The 20,379-nt window shown below is 39.1% G+C and overlaps 1 protein-coding gene across 5 annotated transcripts in view; it reads left to right on the top strand.

Annotated features, from left to right (window-relative positions):
- The window catches only part of gclc (glutamate-cysteine ligase, catalytic subunit), a 68,366-nt gene that overhangs the window by 29,978 nt on the left and 18,009 nt on the right, over window positions 1-20,379 (top strand). For 3 of the 5 annotated variants that reach the window (XM_043679578.2, XM_087978419.1, XM_043679569.2), the window contains 9 exons: window positions 869-982; window positions 3,748-3,806; window positions 9,347-9,483; window positions 9,566-9,640; window positions 12,767-12,883; window positions 12,984-13,122; window positions 16,427-16,539; window positions 17,577-17,669; window positions 19,296-19,400. In XM_043679578.2, the coding sequence (XP_043535513.1) occupies window positions 869-982; window positions 3,748-3,806; window positions 9,347-9,483; window positions 9,566-9,640; window positions 12,767-12,883; window positions 12,984-13,122; window positions 16,427-16,539; window positions 17,577-17,669; window positions 19,296-19,400 (952 nt within the window). The remainder of the gene's footprint in view (window positions 1-868; window positions 983-3,747; window positions 3,807-9,346; window positions 9,484-9,565; window positions 9,641-12,766; window positions 12,884-12,983; window positions 13,123-16,426; window positions 16,540-17,576; window positions 17,670-19,295; window positions 19,401-20,379) is intronic. The other 2 variants (XM_043679584.2, XM_087978418.1) reach the window with 2 other exon arrangements.

Here is a 20,379-nt window from a genome sequence, read left to right as displayed (position 1 = left end):
TTTGTTTTTGTCTTCTGGCAATCCAACTCTAGCTGTTTCGACCAAATGTTAGATTGTTACCTTGTTCCGAACTCTCTGCTTCTCTAAGTCCTTGCTAGCTTTTCAACTCTCTTAAAGGTACAATACACCCATAACTACTTAATACAATGCGAATGTCTGAACAAAGAATTCATATTCAAGTTCATATCTTAGAAACATTGCTGTGGAGATTCTTCAATTGCATGCAAACTTTAGCTCTCACTGATCTCTGATCATACAAAATAGGAGCAGAATTAGGTTATTTTACCCCTTCGTGTCTGCACCATCATTCAGTAAGGTAATGGCTGATCTAGGGAGAAGAGTTTGTTTTGCCTGTACTTTTCAGCATGCCCCACATTAACCCTCCACTCATTTTTCAATCAGAAATCTGTTTGACTCTGTTCTAATTTGTCCAATGGTGCACCTTCCACTGCTGTCTATCAAATAGGATTCCAAAGACTAATGATCCTTTTCAGAGAAGAAATTCCTCCTCATCTCTGCCTTAACTGGGAGACTTGTTTTAAAACTGTGCCTCCTAATTTTGATTCCCCATGAAGGGAATATTCTCTCATCTACCATGTAAAGGTCCTCAAATTTTGAATGGTTCAATAAAATTACTCAGTAGATTTTAGAAGAATGAGCAAGGTTCATGTTTATCATACTTAACCTTTTCCTCAACACAACCTGCTTCATCCAAAAAGTCACCCTAGTGAACTGTTTCATGTGTTAAGTGGTTATGATAGGAGCAATACTATCAGTACTACTTGGTGGTAGAGAAGAGAGATTAGATGTTGTTCTGTATGTTTTTGCAAGTTTCTAAATTCATTTGAGGAAAAAAAATATTTTCCAGACTGGGATGTCATCAGTTCACACAACCTGTATATGAGCCGAAACCAGTTGAAAGTGGAGCATCTAAATCACTGTTTTTCCCTGATGAAGCAATTAACAAACATCCAAGGTTTAGGTGAGTTAGCAACTATCCTGATTGTGAACAAAATTGTGGCTATTATTGTAAATGCACTTTTAGTACAATAAGGTGATGTCAATATGTATATAGATCATACTGCATCACAGTGAAGTTTTAATTTGATAGCCTTCCTCCTTGTTTAAGCACTTGTGCAACACAGCACCACTATATGAATGTCTGAGATGGACCTCTGCCACCCACATTTGAAAGTGTGTTTACATATTTTCAATTTCAGTTAAGTTTGTTTAGAGTGCAAAAATTTTATGGCCAAGTGGTTGCCAAGTGATATCAATATTGAGGTAGCTCTGTGAAGACCAAACTGTTTAGTCACCGGTGAATTTTTCCTGTATTGTCAATTCTCAACTTTAAAACTCTGAATTGTTAAGCATGCTTTGGTACTAAACTATCTAGCTTATCTGTTTTCTCTGCATTTCAGTAATACTTTTCTTTTCTAAACAGTGCTGCAGTCTCCCATACCAGGGCAGCTTTGCTATATTTATTAGTCAAGTGTGACTTCTTTTATAGGCTGTAGTGTGGTGTTCACCTTGCATGAAAGCCCTTGGGCAAAACCATTTTTCTTTTAAAATTTGGTATTACCTGGTATGTGGAGGAAGCATCAATTAGTGCTGAATTATTATTGCTGCTTAAAATTTTGTTTAGTTGTAACAACACTGCTCTACATTACTCTTATGAGGGAAATCCGTGGTGTATTTTTGCACGTCCAGGAAGACTACAGCTTGATGTTGCTTTGGAAAGTTTTAAAATAAACCTTGTTCAGATTTTAAGGGTTATCTAACTATATTTGGGGGAGCAGTAAATCATAATGGAAAAAGATGTATTGGATATCTAATGTAAGTCGTCATTTTGCACAAATTATCTAATCTTACAGGACAGAAGGGCCTGTGTCATTCTGGTGAAGTAATTCCACTCTCCCAATTCTATAATACTCCAAATGTTAGTGTTTTCTCCCCCAAGGATTTCTCCAAACCACCTTTTTTAACCTTATTATTGAATTTTGCTTCCATTTTGACAGTGCATTTGTGAAACTTTAAAATGTAGTGAGTTCAAATACATTGGTTGCAGATCCATTGCTCAGTGGAAAGCAAATTCATAAGCTGCTTAAAAAGGTCCTCCAACATTTTTCACATTCTTAACAAATCACCTGTTCCCACTTCAGGCGACTATCTGTGTGGAGTTTGCACATTCTCCCATGTCTGTGTAGGTTTTCTCTCACAATCCAAAGATGTGCAGGTCAGGTGAATTGGCCATGCTAAATTGGCCATAATGTTAGGTGCATTAGTCGGGGATAAATACAGGTTGGGGAACGGGTCTGGGTGGGTTACTCTTCGGAGGATCAGTGTGGACTTGTTGGGCTGATGGGTCTGTTTTCTTACTGTAGGGAATCTAATTATTTCTGCTTTTTAGATTCCAGGACTGAAATAATTTTTCAGCATCTACTCCATAATGTTGACGTCTTTCCTAAATTGTGGTGCATGGAAATAAACACAATACATCTGCAGAGAGCTAACATATTCTGTGTAGAGCTTTAACCGAATTTATTTTTGTATCCTGCCTCTGGACTTCATCAAGATGACTGCTGTGTAGCAGTGCAGCATGTGGGTTCCTGCTTGGAGCTCCCCTGCGCGTCTGCTTTTGCTACTATTCCCTCCTTTCACTGCTTTGTTTGTTTTAGTTTAATTTACTGACCACATATTTAAGGTGAGTTTGCATAGTGGGAAGGGCGAGCCCAATGTGGCAGTGAAAGAGGTCCCCAATGTCGATGGCATCATCCTGAGCGGCGGTGAGAGCAGGAACATGCAGCCCAAAATGGCCAGCGGCAACAACAGGCAACTGCTCCCAAGTTGGAGGCAGTCTGGGGTAGCAAGGTGAGAGTCAATGACCTGCGGCAAGATCAGGAACATGCAGCCCAGGGCAGCAGGTGGTGTGAGCAGGAAAGTGCAGCCCGATACTGCCGGCAGCGAGATCCGGCAGCTGTTCTTGTGTTGGAGGCAGCCCGAGGGGGCAGAAGGTGAACGCCAATAAGCAGCCATAAGGCAAGAGCAGAAGCTGGCTGTAAGGCGGTGAGAGCAGGCAGCCTGGGAGTGGTGAGGACAAGGTCAGGCCCTTATGTGGGGTGAGACACCAGCATGGCTATATGCTTACGGATTTTAGTGTTGACCTTTAACTGTTTTTGTTTTTCTACTTTTTAGCAAGAAAGATTGTCACGTTTAGCTTTTTAACCTTGTTTCCTTATTTTTCTGCTTTATACCTAAGATTTTGTACCTAGGTGCCATAAATGACGATTTGTAAACTTTTCATTGTACTCATGATGACCTATGACAATGAAGTTAATTCGAATACAGTATACATATTCCCACCAATAGCTAATCTGAAGTTGGAAATATCTCTCTGATTTTAAATTGCCATATAAAGCAAATATTATCCTCTTCAATGCATTTTATTGGTCTCTGAATCATTATATTCAAAATATAGTTAATCACAATTGGAATATCTTCAGAGGGGTACAATATCATTGCCTCCTTCAAAGTCTCTATTTGATTGCTTCAAACTGAGTTCACTTTCTTAAATTGTATGCCTTTTGACTCCTGGCTTGCTTTCACTTGAACAGCATTGAAATGAGCTAATTTTTGCACTAGAATTCTATGAAATTCAAAAATACATAGTTCAGAGACTTAGTAATTTATGTACAAATATTTCATGATCCCATTTCAGTTTCATCTTTTTGGATTTGTTTTCTTCAGCACTTTGACAAGGAATATTCGGCACAGGCGTGGAGAAAAGATAGCCATTAATGTCCCAAGTAAGTAAAAATTATTAGACTGCTTTGAGGTTTTAAGAGATTCTCTTGCTTGCACTCCTGATTTTTCTTCAGGCTTGTTCTTAAAATTAATTATTTGGTTTGATGCTAAATCAATGGGGCCAACAGCTGTAAAAGATGAGAATGGAGTATCTGTTCTCAACATGCACAAGATGGCTGCTGGAATTTACCCATACACGTGTCTGTGATGTCTGCCGGCTACAAATGGAGATGTATTGTCAGTAGGCATGAATGGAATTGAGGCTTTTGCCTACGGGTAATGGGAAGCATGAGCCCATGTCTGCACTTTCATATGTATAGCTACCAAAAAGCAATTGAATGAAAAGTGTTTGGGCTGTGGGCTGAGAGGAGGGGATTAAGGCTGTTACTTGTATAGTGAGGTCTTTAAACTGTGGGTTCATAGGCAACTGGAGCAGTGTTTGACCTTTTAGTTAAACTCTAATCATTCCAATAGGGAAAATAGCACTTCGTAAGTCCCCTACAAAGTACATTCTGCTTTGGTAACCTGCAAAACAAGGCAGTCATTTGCAGTTACTTTCCCACTGCGTAAAAGTGGTTACTGAGGAAGAGACACCTTTTATGGGACACCTCACGGGTGTGTGATTATTTTTTGTTTCCACCAGCTGGTTTTAGGTGGACAGTTTGCAGCAATTAGTGTGGGAAAAGTTTGTGAGAAGATTTGTAGCTCGGGTGCTCGTTGTTATGGTTCTGTTCGCCGAGTTGGGAATTTGTGTTGCAGACGTTTCGTCCCCTGTCTAGGTGACGTCCTCAGTGCTTGGGAGCCTCCTGTGAAGCGCTTCTGTGATCTTTCCTCCGGCATTTATAGTGGTTTGAATCTGCTGCTTCCGGTTGTCAGTTCCAGCTGTCCGCTGCAGTGGTCGGTATATTGGGTCCAGGTCGATGTGCTTATTGATTTGAATCTGTGGATGAGTGCCATGCCTCTAGGAATTCCCTGGCTGTTCTCTGTTTGTTTGGCTTGTCCTATAATAGTAGTGTTGTCCCAGTCAAATTCGTGTTGCTTGTCATCTGCGTGTGTGGCTACTAATGATAGCTGGTTGTGTCGTTTCGTGGCTAGTTGGTGTTCATGGATGTGGATCGTTAGCTGTCTTCCCGTTTGTCCTATGTAGTATTTTGTGCAGTCCTTGCATGGGATTTTGTACACTACATTGGTTTTGCTTATGCTGGGTATTGTGTGGGAGGCCAGCTTCGGAGTGCACTGGAATATTAGAATCTAGCACTAAATGAGAATTTCAGCAGCAGATGAGCTAAGGCAGGGGTGAAGTTAATCAGTTTTAGACAAGATACAAATAGGTGGTCTTATTTTATGGTATGAATGTGAGATTAGTTTATCATTGGTTAGGTTTGACACTCCCAGTTGTGAGTTGACTTGAGTTATTAACTGGGGAACACTGGAAAAGTGTGGACAAAAATAATGTCTTCAATTTTCCCTATATGTTGGGGGTGGGGGGGGATCTTTTGCACATCAATCCTGGATGTTAGTTGAGCAGTCTGATTTTTAAAGACAATTGAGGAGTAATAATGTGCTAGAATATAATAGAATAGATCCTGACACCAGTTTACGACACGAGTGAGAAGAGGTGTCATTGCGAGTGATTTTCTTTTTCCCTACCCGAGCTGTGGTTGGTTGGGAGCAGCTCCACCTGGCCTTGGGATGTTAGAGAGAAATTAGACGAGGTTAAAAACGTAGATCTGAAGAGCATGCATATGCTGTATTTGGCCCTTTTGAGTCTGCTTCACCATTCAATATCATCCTGGCTGATCCTCTGTCTCAATGCTGTATTCCCACTTTGTCCCCGTACCTCTTGATATGTTCAATATTGGGCATTTAGCAGTGTCTGTTGTATTTTCTCAATGGCTTAGCCTCCACAGCCTTCTATAAATGCAAATTGAATTATTTTGACTGCACTTGTTGAGTACAGAAATGTTTCTTCACTTCATTTCTAAATGGCCTATCTTGTATCCTGAGGCTGTTACCCAGTCCTAGAAAGGTAGGAAAGGGTGAAAGAGTAGCTCTATTAATTAAAGTTTACATTGATACAATGGACATTACCGTAGTTCTGAAAATCAGGATGTAGGATCACTGTATAGAGAGAAATAGTTGTTAGGAAATCGCATGGGAATGGTTTGTGAGCTCCCTTTAATAGCAACCAGACTGTAGGATATGGTATACCAGAAGTAGTAGTGGGTTTTATGAAAAAAGTATAGCAATGATCATGTGTGACTTTAATCAAGATACAGATTAGACGAGTCAGAATAACAAAGGTAACCTATATCAAGATGTGTACAGAACAATTTCTTAAAGCAGTATATTTTAGAGCCATTCCAAAAGTAGGCTACACTGGATCTGGTACTGTGTAAAGAACTAGGATTAATTTGTGAACTAAAGATACAGGCATTATATTATAATTTGAATTCCACATTCTGTTTGACGGAAAGAAGAGTGGATTGAAGACCCTTGTTATAAACTAAAATAAGGGCAATAATGAAGGTATGAAGACAGAGCTGGCTAAAGTGAATTCGGAAATTGGATTACGGATAAGTCAGTAGACATGCAATGCCATGCATTTTAAGGAGATATGGGTAGTTTTCCGATTTAGCAGTTTGCCTTAAAAGGATCAGTGCTGAGGCTGCAACTATTAACAATTTATGTTAATCATAGAATCTATGCAGTGTGGAAAGAGGCTGTTCAGTCCAAAAAGTCCATACCAACTTTAAAGAGCATCTCACCTAGATTGTCTCCCCTAGCCTATCTCTGTAATTCTGCATTTTCCATTGCTAATCCACCAAATCTACACATTCCTGGACACTACGAGCAATTTGGAGATCATGAGAACTGCAGATACTGGATAGTCAGTGGATTAAGAGTTGAGCTGGAAAACCCACAAGTCAAGCAGCATCAGAGGAGAAGGGGAGTTGACGTTTCAGGTTGAACCTTTCATCAGGACTTTGACAAACGTCTACTGCCCTTTTCTGCTGCTTGACCTGCTGTGCTTTTTCCAGCTCAACTCTTTATCCACTATAGACAGTTTAGCATGGCAAATCCACCTAACCTGCTATCTTTGGACTGTGGGATGAAACTGGAGGACCTGGAGGAAACCCACAGTGACACTGGGAAAATGTGCAAACTCCACAAAGACAGTTGCCCTGGGTCCCTGGTGCTGTGAGGCAGCAGTGCCAACCACTGAGCCGCCAAGCTGTTTAATGATTGAAGGAAGTAAATGCTCTGATTGCTAAATTTGCTGACAAAAGGTAAGTGGGAAAGTAATTCCAGACAGAACATAAGGAGTCTGCAAAGTAATACAGAAAGTTTAGGTGAGTGGGCAAAAACCTTGACAACTAGAATGTAACGTGCGAAATATGAACTTGTGCACTTTGACAAGAAGTATGGAAACAAGGTAAGAAACCGGTTTCCAGGCAGATTTAGGGTGATTTACATATAAATCAGGTGTTTGGAGGGGTTATATCCATTATTAAAAAAAGAACAATATAGTGCAGGAATGGGCCATTCTGCCCTCCAAGCCTGTGATTTTGCCCCTTGATACAAAAACTGTGTCTTCACTTACAGGATCTGTATCCCTCAATTCCCTTGCTGTTTCATTTATTTGTCCAGCTGCTGCTTGAATGCTGTTGTTAAGACCATACCACATAGGAGTAGTAATAAGGCCATTCGGCCCATCAAGTCCACTCCACCATTTAATCATGGCTGATGGGCATTTCAACTCCACTTACCCGCACTCTCCCTGTAGCCCTTCATTCCTTGCAAGATCAAGAATTTATTAATCTCTGCCTTGAATCTCTTCCCGGCCTCCACTGCACTCCGTGACAATGAATTCCCCAGGCCCTCATTCTCCGGCTGAAGAAATATCTCCTCATTTCTGTTCTAAATTGACTTCCTTTAATTCTAAGGCTGTGCCCTTTGTGTAGAAAAGTTACCTCTCATGTCTTTTAAACTCTGCTCCCTGTCACCTGCACCTTGAACCTGTGTCCCCCAGTAATTGAACTTTCCACCCTATCCGTGCTATTCACAATCCTATAAATTTTTATCAGGTCGGCCTCACCACCAACCTCCGACATTCTAGGCACTAGTCTATCCAACCTTTTCATAGCTAAAATCCCCCATACCGGGTAATGTTCTGGTAAACATTTTCTGTGCCCTTTCTAAAGCATCCATGTCCTCCTTGTAGATACCTGCTTGACAATGTTGGCTTGAGGCTCAAAATGTTTTATTGGCAAGGATTCATACAATAATATCTGTGTGTTGCTGGCAATATGTTTCATCAGGAGCTCTGGGTGTGGGTGCCTGAGGTTGGGGGTAAGAGAAGGGACGTGTGGTTGCACTGGAGTATGTGGAAGAACTAGTGGGCAGGAAGATATTTGTGATTGGTAAAGCTTCTTTTATATTTTTGAGCCGTTTCCGGTGGTGAAATGCAGAATGTGTCACTGAAACACCAAATTGTATTTAGATGCTGTGTGGGACTCTAATCTGTCGGAAGTAAGATTCTGTCTCTTGGACAAGAATACTGTTCAACTGCTTTTCTATCCGTTCCAAACGTATGGCTAGAGAGTAGTAGAAAATCAGTAATAATGTTATGCATCATTAATTTCCACCTTGCAGCTAAATCTTTCCTGTCTGAAATTAGATAAAACTTTACCAAATATCATTTTATCTAATCATTTCTTTGAATAAGTTAAGTCTGGTCAGAGCACCAATGCCTTTTATTTTATTGAACTCCCATTGAAAAAAAAATCCAAAATGTGACATTCTACATGTTTTTGTTTTTATTTGATTCAGAAGTTGAGGGAAGTCTGATGCCATGGGTCAGGTTCCTGTAATGTCATCTCAATTCTCCTCTCAATTGTGTGATTCTTTTATGTTCCTGCAGCAGAGAACAGATTTGTTGTAGCAGGGATTCTATGTTTATCTGCCTGCCAAGCAAACAGCAGACTGAGCCAGATTGAGCCTTCAGGAACTCGCTACCTGAACTGTATTTGCATGCTGTTTCTTCACTTCACTAAATTGGGTGTTTCTTAGACATGTCTTATCCAGCAGCTCTCTCTGAATTTTGATAACTTTGAAATTTATGAACAGGTGCTTGTTAATGTCAGCTCTTGAATCAGTCTTAGATGAGTGTTTTTTTTTTACATAGGATTTATTAAAATAAATAATTTCTCATCATGAGCTTTCATGCTGGAGCATGGCAAAAATGACTGACTAGATTTTGATTGAAAGGCAAAAAGCTCTGCCATATTTTCCCCTTCCACCAAACGAAGTGCATTGCAGTCTTTTGTGGCTTATTGCTTGACTAAGATTAGCTAACTCAAATTTAATTTTGTGATGTCTACTTTATATACCTTTTTTAATGTTGCATATAACCCACTAATCCAGCAAGGATCTTCTGAATTCCAAAAATATGGATTTGAACTCAATTTCGGATGTGCATCCAATGGGATGCACATACTCCTTGGGAGTGCTGTCAGATTTAATTTCTTTTCCTTTGCAGTTTATAAGGACAGATGTATTTCCTCTCCTTTTGTTGAAAAATTTGTCAATGATGATGGTGAAACAGCGAGAGCAACAAAACCTGATCATATCTATATGGACGCTATGGGGTTTGGTATGGGCAATTGCTGTCTTCAGGTGAGTGTCCAGTTGCAAGATTTTGTTCATTTAACTTGTCATCTTTTTTGTTTTCTTATGTTTTCTGCCTCTTTTGCAATAGGTGACATTCCAAGCATGTAGCATCTCGGAAGCCAGATATCTGTATGATCAGCTCGCCACAATTTGCCCTATAGTGGTAAGTGCCATAAGACTGTTTGTTTGGTTTGAGTTTAATTCTAAATTTTAATGTTCCTGATAGTCACACTGTTGTTGATAACTGCAAATGTTCTTAATGGGGAGTGTCCTGAAGTACAGTCATAGAAAACCAACTCTAGCAGATGCGTAAACCCAGCATTGCAAATCTTGATACTTGTTTTGAGTTTGAGAGCCTCTGAATAATCTGTATGCAATAAAAACTGGAAGAACCGCAGTTGCTGTAAATCGATCAAAAACAGCAGTTGCTAGAAAAGCTCAGCAGGTTTGGCACCATCTGTGAAGAGAAATCAATTAACACTTCTGGTCGGGTGACTCTTCCACAGAACTGGTAGCAAGGAAAAAGTTGGTTTATATGCAGAAGATAGGGGATAAGGAGTAAACAATAGGTGGTGATAGAGGCCAAAGAGAGAGAAGAACAGTTGGACAGATAAAGGAGTGGATAAGGATTTGGCTCGGAGAGTGAATAGCCATTAATGGAGACTGGTAGTGGCTAACAATAGGTAATGTGTAATGGCAGACTGTGATAACAAGGCCTGGGGCTGTGCGGAGTTGGATGTGAGGACATGAGAGTTTAGACCCTAAATTTATTGAACTATATAGAGTCCTGAGGGCTGCAGGTTCCCCAAATGGAAAATGGTGTTCTTCTAGCTTGCACTGAGCTTTGCTGGAGCACTGCATCAAGCCTGAGCTAGATATTAGTTAGGCAACTGGAAGCTTAGCCATTTTAGCAGATGTTCCACAAAGTGGTCACCCAGCATATGGTTTATTCCCCAATAAAGAGGAGACCACACTGAGCAGCAAATGCAGTAGGCGAGATTGTGTCAAGTGCAAGTAAAGTGCTGCTTCAACCGGAAGGTATGCCTGGAGCTTTGGATACTGAGGAGGAAAATGGGCAGCTGTTGCATCTTCAGCGATTGCATTGGAAAGTGCCATGGTGCTGTGGGAGATTGTTGGGAGTGAAGGAAGAATGGAGTAGTATGTCCCTGCGAAAGGTGGACATGGGATGGGAGGGGAAGGGAATATGTATCTGGTGATTGCATCTCGCTGGTGATGGCGTCTCCCTGGAGGTGGTGGAAATGGCAGCTGTTGATGTTCTGGATGTGAAGAGAAATCAGAGTTAACACTTCTAGTCCGGTGACCCTTCCTCAGAACTGGTAGCTAGGAAAATGGTGGTTTTTATGCAGAAGATAGGGTGGGGGAGGGTGTAAAGGGTAAACAATAGGTTTCTCTTCACAGATGGTGCCAGTCCTGCTGAGCTTTTCCAGCAACTTCTGTTTTTGAATCTGTATGCAATATAGTTCACTGTTGCAATTACCATTTAAATAAATTAGCACCATTCCAATCAATAGTCTTCATATCTGAGCAGTGTGGATCTGGCAGCAGTCAACGGTTTATTTCTTAAAAAGTTAGCAAATTATTTTTTTGTTTTTTGCTTTGCTTTGAGTCTTTAGAATTGATAACTTGAGTTTACATAACTGAAAATTACTGTCAGAATTTCTGTTTCAATAGTCCTCCCAGTTTTTTGTTTGCCCCATTAACTGACTTGGCAAGATATTGACATTCTTGTAGGTACAGCAACCTTGCAGTCTCTTATTCAGCCTTCTCTACTTGCATGAGCTTCAACAAAGAGCTTTAACAAGATGTTTGACTTGTAGATTTGTGTGAACCTGAACTTGTCTGTTATGATTTTATAGAAAGGAAATGCAGTGAAGAGCTTTGACCATAACTTAATTTTCCTTCAAGTTGAAGAATGTTGTAATCTTGATTTTAGTGATGCACCAACTGTTCTTAATGCTATTGGGTGAGAAGAAAATCAAATCCTCAATTGTTTTGGTATAGCACATTGAGGAGTTTATAAATGTTGACTATGTTTCTGGTTTGTCCTCTATCTTCTTGGTGGGAGATAATTGCAAAATATTTTAGTTGCAATAGCTCATACTTAACACTAAGTGGTAGTATAACATCAAGCAAGAACTTGTGTTTTAAATCGATTCCTTCATGCTCTTTGTGTGTCCGATAAAATGATGGAGGTATAGGTACTGTTGGAAATATTCTGGATAAGTGAATGCAATAAGATTAACTTATTGAATCACTTTGTCATGCTGATAAAACTTAACGTAAGTATTGTTCTTGGCTTTTTACTCAACTTTTTATAACTAATATACCTTTTATGAAATGTAAAACCTTAATTTTATTTTTCATTCCTTTGTTTTGTATTACGTCAGCTTTTGTGGAATATCTTAAATATCTTTTCATAGCTTTTTTTAAACAAAACATAACTTTTGGATTCTGACCAGGGGTCAGTATGATATTGTATAGACAAGTAGAGAAGTGTGTTTATTAAAAGTGACTTTAATAGGGAGAACTAATATTTTGATAATTGTCAGGTACTTCCCTTAAGCATTCAAGGTATGTTATGGAAGACTGCACCCTCAATGTGGAGCTATTTCTGATTTCCATCTCTATCAAATGAAAGTCTAAATTAGCCTTAATATTTACTGTTGAACTACGCCAATTCGGTTCAGTTTAATAACATCACTGCTGAAAGTGACGGCCATGTCAACATTAAATGGCAGTTCATGAAAACTGTATTGTTTTACATCTTCTTTTCACAAACGAGCCTCCTCGGTCTTCTGACAAATGTTAGTTATTTGTTTTGTTGATATGCTCAAAACCACTCTTGATGATATCTAACATTTTAATATTCTTGTCTGTTAAAATTTACCTTGTGTAGAAACTAATGAAGTTATTGATTCATGTCTAAATGTGCATGAATGCTAAACCCTAGAAATTGGGTTCTGTGTTTCAATTTGATTAATCCAAACTTCTTCAAAAGTGGACAAGGAGTATTCATAATTGAGGCCATATATCAGAATCTTTAACATTCTTAATACATGGCAGAGCAATAATTAATAACAATTATGACTGACTAACTTAATGTTAACACTTGACTTGATTGTAATATTCAGATGTTTATTTTAATGTATGTAAATAAAATTTGTTATCTTCATTGCGTAAAACCAATCGACAGGCAAAAATTATAAAATATTCACTAATTAATTGCAAATTCTTCCCCCAACGCATTTAAATGCAATTTTCCTTCCAGATGGCTTTGAGTGCTGCTTCACCATTTTATAGAGGTTATGTGTCTGACATTGATTGTCGCTGGGGTGTAATTTCAGCCTCTGTAGATGACCGGACCAGGGAAGAAAGAGGTTTGGAGGTAACTAACATGAGAATTCAGAGTTAACATTTTGCTTATTAATCTGCACAGCAGGAACCTTTTGCTGGATAACCTTATACTGTGCTTATTGCATTTGCAGCCTCGCAAGCACAGCAAATACAGGATCAGTAAATCCAGGTATGACTCCATTGATAGTTACCTATCGAAATGTGGTGAAAAATATAATGACCTAGAATTAACAGTCGATGATGAAATCTACAAGCAACTTCGAGAAGGAGGTAATAAAGGATGCATTAAAATAAAATCTGGTATTACATTCTGTCATCTTCCTAAATACGAGTTGCCTTGTGTTGATATGGTGTAATTGCAGGCAATTAAGGCCTTTTATTTTATCGTAGTACAAATGTGATGCTGCCTTTTAACCCATGCAACATTTTTGTAGCAGTTATGTTCCAAGACTTAAATGTACAAGCATGCAAGATATCTACACTCATTTTTCAAGAAGCAATCACAAAGTGTGTTGTCATAGAATCATAGACTCCCTACAGTGGGGAAGCAGGCCATTTGGCCCATCGAGTCTACATTGATTCTTTGAACAACATCCCAGCAAGACTCCCACACGCATGCACGCATACAGTAACCCTGCATTTCCCATGGCCAATCCACCTAACCTGCACATCTTTGGACTGTGTGGGAGGAATCCAGAGTACATGGAGGATACCCATGCCAATACATGGAGAATGTGCAAACTCCATACATTTGGTCACTGGAGGCTAGAATCAAACACAGGCTCCTGGTGCTGAGACAGCAATACTAACCACTGAGCTACCATGCCAGGATTTGATTGTCAGTATTTGACTTTTAAAAGCAGAACAGTATCAGTTTGACTCCTCTGCTATCTGAATATTGCTGATTATGTCCTCTTCACAAACTATAATTGTACCCAGTTGAGGTGTAGCAATGAGTTGTTTAACAAATTTCCATGGACTAATCACCATAAAACAATTCCTAATTTTTAATGAACATTCTTTTATAAACCTTTGTCATCCTTCTGCATGTTTTGTGTCCATTACACCGTCAATTTAGTGAGCTTATTTCTATAAGATTTTGCTTGCAATCTCGGCATTAGTTTCTCCCAAATTGCTCTCTTATTTAAAGAAATTTTATTTGGACAGTATGAACTTGTGCAGATTATCTCATTTCCGAGGATGCCTTTGTACAATAGTACTATTAAGGTGGTTGTAAGGATTGAAAGATTTTCAAAAATAATTGCAGTAAAAAAATGGCAGAATACTTTTGTGTTTTTAAAATAGTCTTTTTGAACAGTGGATGGGGATATTTGGTGAATAGCAAGGGAGGCTGGTATTTCATGTAATTTTTATTCTGCATATTTGTGCATCTTTCCACATCCATTGATTGTTCCCCTTCTCCTCCCACGTACCCAAGCAAGCCTACGTGTGCTCACTTCCCCTTGTGCACTTGCTCACTCTTGCTCCCACCTCTTTTGCAATTTCTGCAACAAATGTGAATAATTGAATTAATTAAAACATACAATGGCATCTGAATTTCATCAGTATTCTGTAGTTCAATTTGTCCCCAACTTCTCCTTTTACTTTACCACCTGAATATTGTGTTTGACCTGGACTTTTTCATGTACTTTAAGGTGGTACATCATTCAATCTGCAAAACCTTATACTATAAGTAACTGTCATTCCATTGCTTCACTTGGTCATTACTATTTCTGAAATGTTATAAGTATGGATCATAAGATACAGGAGCAGAATTAGGCCATTCTGCTCCATCAGTCGCTCATGGCTGTTAAGTTTCTCAATCCCATTCTCCTGTGTTCTCCCTGAAACCCTTCATCCCCTTACTAATCACAAACCTGTCTATCTCTGTCTTAAACACACTCAATGACTTGGTCTCCACAGCCTTTTTCAACACTGAGTTTTACAGATTCACCGTCCTATCACAGAAGAAATTTCTCTCCATGTCAATTCTAATGATACGTCACTTCATTCTGAGGCTGTGCCCTTTTTAGATCCTAATTTCTCCTAATAGTGAAAACAACATTTTCTCCAGTGTCCAGGCGCCTCAGATTTTCTGAGTTTCAATCCATTCTCTCTCTCATTTGTCTCAACTGCCAGTCCTGAACTGCTGCTCATATGACAAACCCATCATCCCTGGGATAATTCTTGTAAGCCACCTCTGGAACTCCTCCATTGGCAGAACATCCTGCAACATGGGGCCCAAAACTGCTCGTGATATTCCAAATGCAATCTGACCAGAGCCTTATACCGCCTAAATTTCTGTTCTTTGTACTCTGGCCCTCTTGAAATGAATGCTAACATTGCATTTGCCCCTCTAACTGCCAGCTGCTCTGTATGTTAATTTTAAGTGAATCCTGAACAAAGAATCCTAAGTCCCTTCGTGCTTCATTTTCAAACCCTTTCTGTATATTAGAAAATAGTCTACACCTCTATTCTTTCCACCAGAGTGCATAACCTCTCACTTTCCCACATTTGTATTCCAATCTTGGAATTTGCTGCTAATTGATTTTCCCAGTTCCCTTTCTCTTTGAAGTCCCTAACTGTAATAGTGCCTTTCTTACATATCTTTTCTATCTCATGACTTATTTTCTTCCCCATATCCTGACTGCTGCTAGGAGGCTTGTATGTAATTCCCATCAGGGTCTTTTTTTTTTTTTTTGCTATCCCTCAACTCTACCAATGCAGATTCTACACCTTCTGACTCTAACCACTTATCGCTATTCATTATAATTTTATTTCTCATTAACAAAGCAACCCCATTCCCTCTGCCATGTCCTTTTTGATAGGATGCAAATGCTTTGATGTTTAGTTCCCAGCCCTGATCTCCTTGCAGCCTCATCTCTTTGCCCACATTTGTATCTGCCGATTTCAATCTGCACTACAAGTCCATTACCTTGTTTTGTAAGCTGTGTGCATTTTAAGTGCAACACCCTTTAGTCTACAATAACTGGCCCCCTTCTCATAGTTGTCCCTTATTTGCTGTGCCTGAAGTTTGAGACTTTCCATACTGTCTTATTACTTGTTCTGGAAACTTTAACATTTGCTGAACCCTCATCTTGGCCTTCTACCCTCCCTGGTTTAACTGTGCCCCTTTTCCCCTAGTAGGACAAGCCAACCAGAGACACGCAAGTGTGTCCCTGGAAGCCTGGTTTTCAATCAAAGGCCATCGACAGACAGAGACCCAGTAGCAGAAAAAACCTGAAAGTGGCACACACTTTGACAGACCAAACCTCTCAAAAAGCCAAGCAGGACAGAACGGCGCTTCATAGAAGTCACTCTGTTACTGAGTATGGTTAAGAAATGTCTGCACGATTACCCAGCAGCTCACTGAGCTAACCAACTACCTCATCGACAACCTGAGCTACAGATCTTCGTGGGAAGCTTGTGTTTTTGCTTAATTAGCCCCTCACTGCACTTACTGTCAGTGGTTGCCAAATATCGGACAAAAAAAACTGATCATGATCATGTGTTAATCTTAATGCTTGATCTTGTGTACCGAAGAAATATTTTTGAACTTTGAAATGTTTTTCAGGTATTGATCATCTTCTGGCGCAACATATAGCTCATCTTTTTATTCGTGATCCTTTGACACTGTATGCAGAAAAGATAAATCTGGATGATGCAAATGAGTCTGACCACTTTGAGGTAACCTACAATATTAACACTAGCAACATGTTAGGTGATGAGACATCTTTGAATTGCTATGGTTAAACTACTGAGACTGTTCTGTAGGTGACCAGAAGTGCTCAGACTTGTCCTGGCCTTTTACTTGTCCTGGTTTTTACATTGATTTACTTAGTTTTCATAGCAGATCTAAAACTTTATAGGAATCTAACTTTTGGCAAATCCATTGAACTGTCAAAGCATTGCATCCTGAAAACACTATTCAGCATCCAACCCCAGTACAGCAGTGTTCACCGGTGAGGATATTTAGCATTTTCGTGCAGTGAGGAAGCAAAGAGCATTGTTGGGGGTGGAAAAAGTGGTGAGCACTAAACCAAGAAATGCTGGCCATGGCATAGGTAATCATTTCAGGTATAACTTGTTTTAAAACAAAGTTGTCCTGTGATTCAACTCTTAAAAAGTATGACCACATAATTTAACACACTCTTTGCGATGTTTAAAGTAAAATATCACTTTGACTATTAATATTAGAGTAGTCCTAGTAAAAGCTTATTTTTTTGGCATTGATTTTGTGCATTAACCAGAAAGAACTCAACTGAAGTTAGATTAGATTACCCACAGTGTGGAAACAGGCCCTTCGGCCTGACAAGACCACACTGACCCTCCACAGAATAACCCACCCAGACCCATTTCTTATACTTACTCCTGACTACTGCACTTAAGACTGTGGACAATTTAGCATGGCCAACTCACCTGACCTGCACATCTTTGGACTGTGGAAGGAAACTGGAGCACCCGGAGGAAATCCAGGCAACACTGGGAGAATGTGCAAACTCCACACAAACCGTCATCTGAGGCATGAATTGAACCCAGGTCCCTGGTGCTGTGAGGCAGCAGTGCTAGCCACTGAGCCACCGAGCCGATCGAGATTCAGTCTTGAGTATTTAATCAGTCAACAGACATCTTGTTGAATAAAATGTTTTGAAAATATCATAGGAATTGTATGTTTTAGGAAAACTAACTTAAAAATAATTCCTTGTGCATATGACTACCTATAGAACATACAATCCACAAATTGGCAAACCATGCGATTCAAGCCACCACCCCCAAATTCTGAAATTGGATGGAGAGTGGAGTTTCGACCTATGGAGGTAAGTGCTGTAATCATAACAAAATAATTGTATTTAGTTTCAATACAGATCATCAAGGCAATTTTCTTGTGTTATACATATTTTAAAAAAACTCTGGTTCTTTAATGTCCTTGAGGCCCCAGCATTGGGCCCCAGGCATTTCAAGTGAAGGCAACACGTTTTTGAGGCACATGTTGTAGATTCAAATTGAGTGTCACATTTTGCTTCTGTAGCAGTAACAAAATAATACTAGGTAGTTTTGGTTTTGCACTGGAAAAGACATCCAATTAAAAGTCAGTTAGTCTTAATGTAAATAACTACCGGGCAGAGTGCTTACTCCACATTAGAGGTGACCCAGATTGCATTAATGACCATACTATAGATTTTAAGCCTTATTCCATAATTCTGATAGATGCACGAATCAGAACCCTTTCATAGATAATTGGAGGAACCAGAGATGGGCAAATTGCCAACGTATTTCATTTTTATTTGGATCTCCATTTTGTTTGCTTAGCTGGCAAAAAGAAACAGCTGTTTTATCAGATGCCTTGTAGTATTGACACTCCTATCTATGATTCTTCCCAAATTATTGCTTTATTGGGGGGGTGTTAAGTAATTGAGTACTCTTTGATCAAAGTTTTGGCTATTGTGTCTGCTCCTGTTCATTAGAACAATTGAAAATAATTTCAACTATCCTGCCATCTTCAGAGCTCTCGGGACTTATTTTTATATTTCTGTTGAAGTACCAAGTTATTGAAAATTCTGATCCTCCCAACTCCTCTCTTTATCCTAATTCTCATATACTAGTGTTATTTAACTAGTTGTTACTAGATCTGTCTCATCAACTTGTTCAGATATATACGACTACTTTATCTGAAACTAGACAGGACTTGATCCTAGCCCTCCCACCACCAAAGTGCCTGTATTTCTGAATCAATTACATGCAAAGCCCATCAGGGGCAGTACAATAACAACAAAAGTGAGGATAAGGAAGGGGAGAGTTAAGAGCTGTCAGAGGAAGTGGTAGAAGTGGGTACAATTGCAACATTTAAAAGACTCTTGTACAGATACATTGATAAGAAAAGTTTTTAGAGGGATATAGACCAAACACAGGTAAATGGAACTAGTTCAGTTTGGCATATCTGGTTGGCATGGATGAGCTGGACTGAAGGGTCTATTTCCATGCTGTATGTCTCTGACTCTATAAATAGTTCTGTGTAACTAGTGTTTTCCCCCAATTAGTTTACTATCTCTGTTGAATTAGTAACCATTAGCTCAAGCCCTCTAAAAGCATTTTATATGGACATCTATCATACTACACTATCAACTCAATGACTTGGACGTATTGAGTATCAGTGTTACTTCCTTTTATAGCTGGCACTGAACCTTAGAATGCATGTGCTCTTTTTTTCTGTCCCCTGGATGAATTATATGTTTTGCTTATTAGGAAATTCTGAATTCCTTCATGTATTGCTGTATCTGCATTGACATTTTCCAACAATAATCCCTGGCATATGTAAATTGCTGCATTACCCCATATTAATAATAACAATGTGCTTATCGCTAGAGTTTCAGGCAAACTGGCATCCCTTAAAAATAAATATAGTTGTTTACAGGAATCTCTTTTTTTTAACATTCCATTTGCAGGTCCAATTGACAGACTTTGAGAATTCTGCATATGTGGTCTTTGTTGTGCTGTTGACCAGAGTAATCCTTTCATACAAGTTGGATTTTCTTATTCCACTCTCAAAAGTAAGTAGTTCCTCCAACATATTGGTCTATAAAGTATATTAATTATATTTATAAGCAAGCACAAGATTATGAACAAACTAGACTCTTGTTAGACTTGTCCGTTTGCATCCAGCATTTTTAAGTGGAAAAAAGCACCTAAGAGATGAGAAAATTGGACAATGACCTACATGCAGCATATCCTGTTACATGTGACATTGTCTTTCTGCAGAGGATTGAATTTTCCTTTGCGAACTGACCAAAGGGGGTGTCTATGCATATTTATTATATTATAATAACAATATAAAATCAGATTATCTTTCAGCATGATAAATGTTATTAGAATTTGCTGCAGCTTAACTGATGGTTGCTTTTATTTTATTTAACCCACCACCTACATAGAATTTAGGATGCATGTTTTAATATTCTCATTCATTTACATAACAGCTGTATGAAGTGTAGCTATCCACTGTCACTATTGGAGAGCTCAGTGATTCAGTTTCTACTGTTTTCTGGGGAAGATAATTTTTCAGTCTAACAATCCTTTGGAAACCAGTCCATCTCCATCTTTTAAGAGGTTTTAAAACCTCTTATTTTTAAAATCTGTCTCCCAAACTGCCAGCATATCAGATAAAACAGCTTCTTGGTGTCCCCCTCCTGTCAAGTCCCCTTAACCTTGTATGTTGAAATAAGTTCATCAGTAACAGCTGTGAGGCAAGCAACCTATCCGTGGCAGGACTGTGAGTAATCATCTGCCTGTTACATATGTGTCTGATCAAAGATAGTAAAAAAAGGAAATTGAGAAAGTTTTCTTTGAAGTGCTATTGTTGTCAGTTTCAAGAACATTGATCTATTAGGATTCGGAGAAACATGGTGATGATTCTTCATGTAATTTGGAGATAAATTTGAAGAATGACATTTTTAGGATGTTGAGATACATTATATTGAGGAAGTGCTTTTAATTTGAACTCTGAACTAGAAATGAGGTGAAGAGTTCACAAAT

This window comes from Chiloscyllium plagiosum, unplaced genomic scaffold, assembly GCF_037043375.1.
Source record: "Chiloscyllium plagiosum isolate Xiang-an unplaced genomic scaffold, Cpla_swu_hap1 HiC_scaffold_3, whole genome shotgun sequence".
Lineage (NCBI taxonomy): Eukaryota > Metazoa > Chordata > Chondrichthyes > Orectolobiformes > Hemiscylliidae > Chiloscyllium > Chiloscyllium plagiosum.
The sequence above is the reverse complement of the archived record's forward strand: the minus strand, read 5'-3'. Positions and strand labels throughout refer to the sequence as shown.